A 4155-nucleotide genomic window follows, 5' to 3' on the forward strand; every position below is an offset into this window, starting at 1 on the left:
TGTTAGTGCAGGGATTGATGTGTCCTCTGAGATCTGAGTGCTTTGGGGGTGGTTACAGGTGTAAAATTAATTCTATTAATTATACGCTTCATATTTAACTCTATCAGTGCTTTTTAGAGAATGGATTTTCCATGAAACCTTCCTGAATTCCTCACCACTGCCCTGGGAGGGGGGTTTTCAGCCAATGCCACCAATCCAAGCAAATATCAGGGGACACCACGGCAGCAAAATGAACTTCCCCAAAGCCATGTCCCTGTCCCCAGCCGTGTGCTCCCATTCTGTCCTTGCTGCTGGCACTGACATTCCTGTGGCTGCTGGAGAGACAGGTCAGGGAGCTGATCTGGCTGAAAAGAGCTCGAGGAAAATAAAAATAGTGCTCCAAACCTCTAACTTTCCTGCTCTGGGTCACCCTGAGCCAGGGATGAAGGGGCAGCAGGAGTTTTCTAGCCAGGCTGGATGATGGTGATGCTGCAATCCCACCTCAGAGAGACCTGATCTCTCCCAAGCCCTGCCTCCCACACTCAGGATCATCCCAAAAACGTCAGGGACACACACACCCCCCGAAGCAAGGTGCTCCCACTGCAGCCCACACGGCTGGGAATGGAGTGGATGGAGCTGGGAATCGCCAGCTTTGCAGCTGCTACCTCCAGCCTGGCACCCCCAGTCCCTGCAGGGACATCTGAATGCCCATCCACGACAAAAACATCCCCAAAATTATCTGGAGAGCAGGCTGAGGGCATCCAACAGCACCCACTGGGGTGGGGCTGTGCCTGCAGGGGTCAAATGCGTGCTCAGGGATGAAAAGGTCCTTCTGGAGACCTCAGGATCAGGGGGCCAACAGGGGAATAGAGGCTGATGGTTTGCTCTGGTTGGGCTGGAGGTGATGAGTGTATCCCAGACACCTGGCCCCTGTTCCCAAGTGCTTTGCTGACAATGGAAAACCGGCCATTTGCTCCTTTCTCCAAGTCCACTCTCTCCGGGGGAATCAATCGGGCTCCCAGGCGGTCAATCAGTGAGGCGTCAATCCAACCGCTTGGAAAACGCATCCCGAGGGACCTGGACTGCCACCCAGAGGTCCTGGGAGCCTTACAGGGAAAAATGCCCAGCTCTGAGGGAGGCTGAGACCTCCCCCAGCCCAGGGCACAGCCCCTGAGGGGCACAACCCTCCCAGCCTGGGGCACCTCCAGCTCCCGGTGCTCTCCAAACCCCTGGAGCAAAGGATTCCCTGGCTGGAGATGGTCCCTCCTGGGGGGTCCAATTCGTCTCCCTTCCCTCTATCCAGCCTTTGGGACTTGGAAGAGTTGCTGCTGCTGACATCTAGTGACAGGGAGAGCCGGCGAGAGGAATCACCTGCAGCTCTGACACAGCCCTTCCCACCGAGGGAAGATCCTGCTCGGGGGGTCTTTCCCGGGAGACGGGTTCCCAGCAGGAATGCTGGGCGTGCAGGGCGAGCCGCGAGGTCCCAGCCACTTCCATGGATCCCAAGACCTTTTCCTCCCCCAGCGGCCACCGGCGCATCCCACTCCGCGCCTTCCCAAAAAACCTTTCCCGGTCTCTGTAAGCACAGGCTCAACCTCGGGGTTGGGAAGCACAGGGAGAGGGGGGAAAAAAATCCCCCAAGGGGAAGTGTCGGGGAGGAGAAAAAAATCCCCCGAGGGGGGGTGTCGGGGGGACATCCAGGCAGTTCCCAACCCCTGTAGCCTCTTCACCCACGGTTCTTTCTTCCCGGGAATTCCGCGCAGGAGAAGCGCCCGCTCGGAGCTAAGGAGAAGGAGGATGCGAGCGGGATGCTCAAAGCTCGGGAGCTGCAGATTTGCCCGCGGTATCCCACGGGGGTCAGCGCCTCCCAGCCACGCCAGCGGAGCAGGGACGCCTTTGGAGCATCCATAGGGATCGGGGGAGGCATCTGGGGTCCTTAGTGCGAAAACAAAGCCCTGCGGACGGCTCAGTTTTGGGGGGCGTGAGGAAATCTGCAGCGGGAAGCTCCGAACGGACACACAGACACACACAGACAGACGCCGGGGTCGGGTCGGCGCTCAGGACGCGGTGCTGTGGTGACAGCGCGGTGACAGAGCCGGGGCTGCCCCCCCCGCCCCCCCCCACCCCCCCATTTTCCCCCCCGGGCAGCCCCCCGGGGGCCCCCCGCGCTCTGCAAAACCCCCCCCCCCCCCCCCCCCCATCCCCAGCGCGACCCCTCCGAGCTGCTCTTCCCGAGCGAGAAATTCCTTAATTCCCGAGGTAAACCGAGCCGTTCCCGCGGCAGACAGGACTATCCGGAGCGACGGGAGAGAGAGCAGAGCAGAGCAGAGCAGACAACGCGAAGCTGGTGCTCGCAGAACCGCGGAACGCTTCGGGTTGCGAGGGACCTTCAAGCCCGTCTCCTTCCACCCCTTGCCACGGGCAGGGACACCTTCCATTCCACCAGCCCAGGTCGCTCCAAGCCCCGTCCAACCCGACCGGGGCGATGCTGCCCCGGGGCTTGTCACCGCTCCCGGAGCGCTGGGGAGGGTCAGACCCCCCGAAATCTCCCCAGAAATCCCCCCGCAACCCACCCCCGGCACAAAGTTGTCCCCCCGCGGCGCCGCTTTACTCACCCAGGAGGACCAGGGTGCAGAAGCAGAGGATGCCCCTCATCCTCCCGCTCGCCACGGCTCGGCCCCGGCGACTGGGCTGGGCTCGGACCCCCGGCCCGGCCCGGCGCGGCTCGGCGGTGCCGGAGGATGCGCGGAGGGCTGGGCAGGGCGGGAGGGATGGAGGGAAGGATGGAGGGATGGATGGATGGATGGAGAGGGAGGGAGGCGGCCCCGCAACCCCGGCTCGGCCCCCCCGGCCCGAGCGCTCACAGCGGCCCGGCCCCGCTCCGGCCCCGGGGCATCCCCGCGCCGGGCACCGCGGGGGCCCGGCCCATCCTCCGGGGCTGCTCCCGGGATTTTATTTTTAATTATTTTATTCCTATTAATTAATTTTTTTCTCTTTTTTTTTCCCCTCTCTCTTTTTTTTTTCCCTTATTTTTTTCCTTCTTATTTTTTTTCTTTTTCTTTTTTTTTTTTTTTATTTTTTTTTTTTGGGTTTTTTTTTTTTTTCCTTCTTTTTCGCCCGCCCGCAAAAAACTTCTGGCGGCGGGCGCAGCTCCGCCGCCTTCCCCGGGTCGCCCCCGCCCCGCCGCGGCCCCGTGGGGAGGGGCTTGGTGGTCCGGCCCCCTCCTCTCTCCTCCCCGGCCCCGCATCCCTGATCTCCGCCGGCAAGGAGCGTCTCATGCTCCTGTCCCTAGGGCAGGTCGTCTTTCAGCCTCTTCAACCCCAGGGTGTTTTCTTGCTCCCCTTGGAGGGTCTCGGCGTCCCCCACCCCTCCAAACCCTTCCCATCCAGATGACAGACCAGCCCCATCCCCTTGGCACCCGTGTCCTAATCTTGGCTCTCTGCTGGCAGTGACACAGCCCTGAAGTCCTGGGCGATGTCCCACCACCCCTCCCAGCCAGGAGACCTTCCATTAACCCCTTGCACTGGGATGACCTTCCAGTTCTCCTCCAAAAACCTCCGTAAATTCAGGTTCTGATGCTCCGTAACTCCCCGTGCCGCTCCCTGCACCCCCTTCCCGTGGAGCACTGCTCCCTCCCCACCATTCCCCGGGGCTTCCCCCACCTCCCGGCATTCCCCACCTTTAATCTCCATATCCCAGCAGGTGACCCTCCTTTGGGAAGCCCAGCTGGCTCCTTAATTTTTATGATGAAGAGGGAGCAGGTTTTTCACTCCATTTCATGCTTGGACTCCCTGAGACACAGAATGCAAAGTGACACCTTGAGGTTCCCCCAGTAATGAACTGACCGATGGAGCAGGAAAAGCCTCATTCCCAAGGCAGTATCCTGTAAATATGAGCACCTCTGGTCCTGCTCCTAACACAGGTTTACCCCTTCCCTTCCCTTCCCTTCCCAAACCTTCCCTTCCCTTCCCAAACCTTCCCAAACCTTCCCAAACCTTCCCAAACCTTCCCTTCCCAAACCTTCCCAAACCTTCCCAAACCTTCCCTTCCCAAACCTTCCCAAACCTTCCCAAACCTTCCCTTCCCAAACCTTCCCTTCCCAAACCTTCCCAAACCTTCCCTTCCCAAACCTTCCCTTCCCTTCCCTTCCCTTCCCTTCCCTTCCCTTCCCTTCCC

The 4155-nt window shown here is 60.2% G+C and overlaps 1 protein-coding gene across 1 annotated transcript in view; it reads right to left on the reverse strand.

Moving 5' to 3' along the window:
* GFRA4 (GDNF family receptor alpha 4) overlaps positions 1–2837 on the reverse strand; it is a 76142-nt gene extending 73305 nt beyond the window's left edge. The window contains exon 1 of the mRNA XM_027660531.1: positions 2595–2837. Coding sequence (XP_027516332.1) covers positions 2595–2634 — 40 coding nt within the window. The 5' untranslated portion in view covers positions 2635–2837. The remainder of the gene's footprint in view (positions 1–2594) is intronic.
* Positions 2838–4155: the final 1318 nt, after the last annotated feature.

The sequence above is a fragment of the Corapipo altera genome, unplaced genomic scaffold (assembly GCF_003945725.1).
Source record: "Corapipo altera isolate COAL_440 unplaced genomic scaffold, ASM394572v1 295, whole genome shotgun sequence".
NCBI classification, from domain to species: domain Eukaryota; kingdom Metazoa; phylum Chordata; class Aves; order Passeriformes; family Pipridae; genus Corapipo; species Corapipo altera.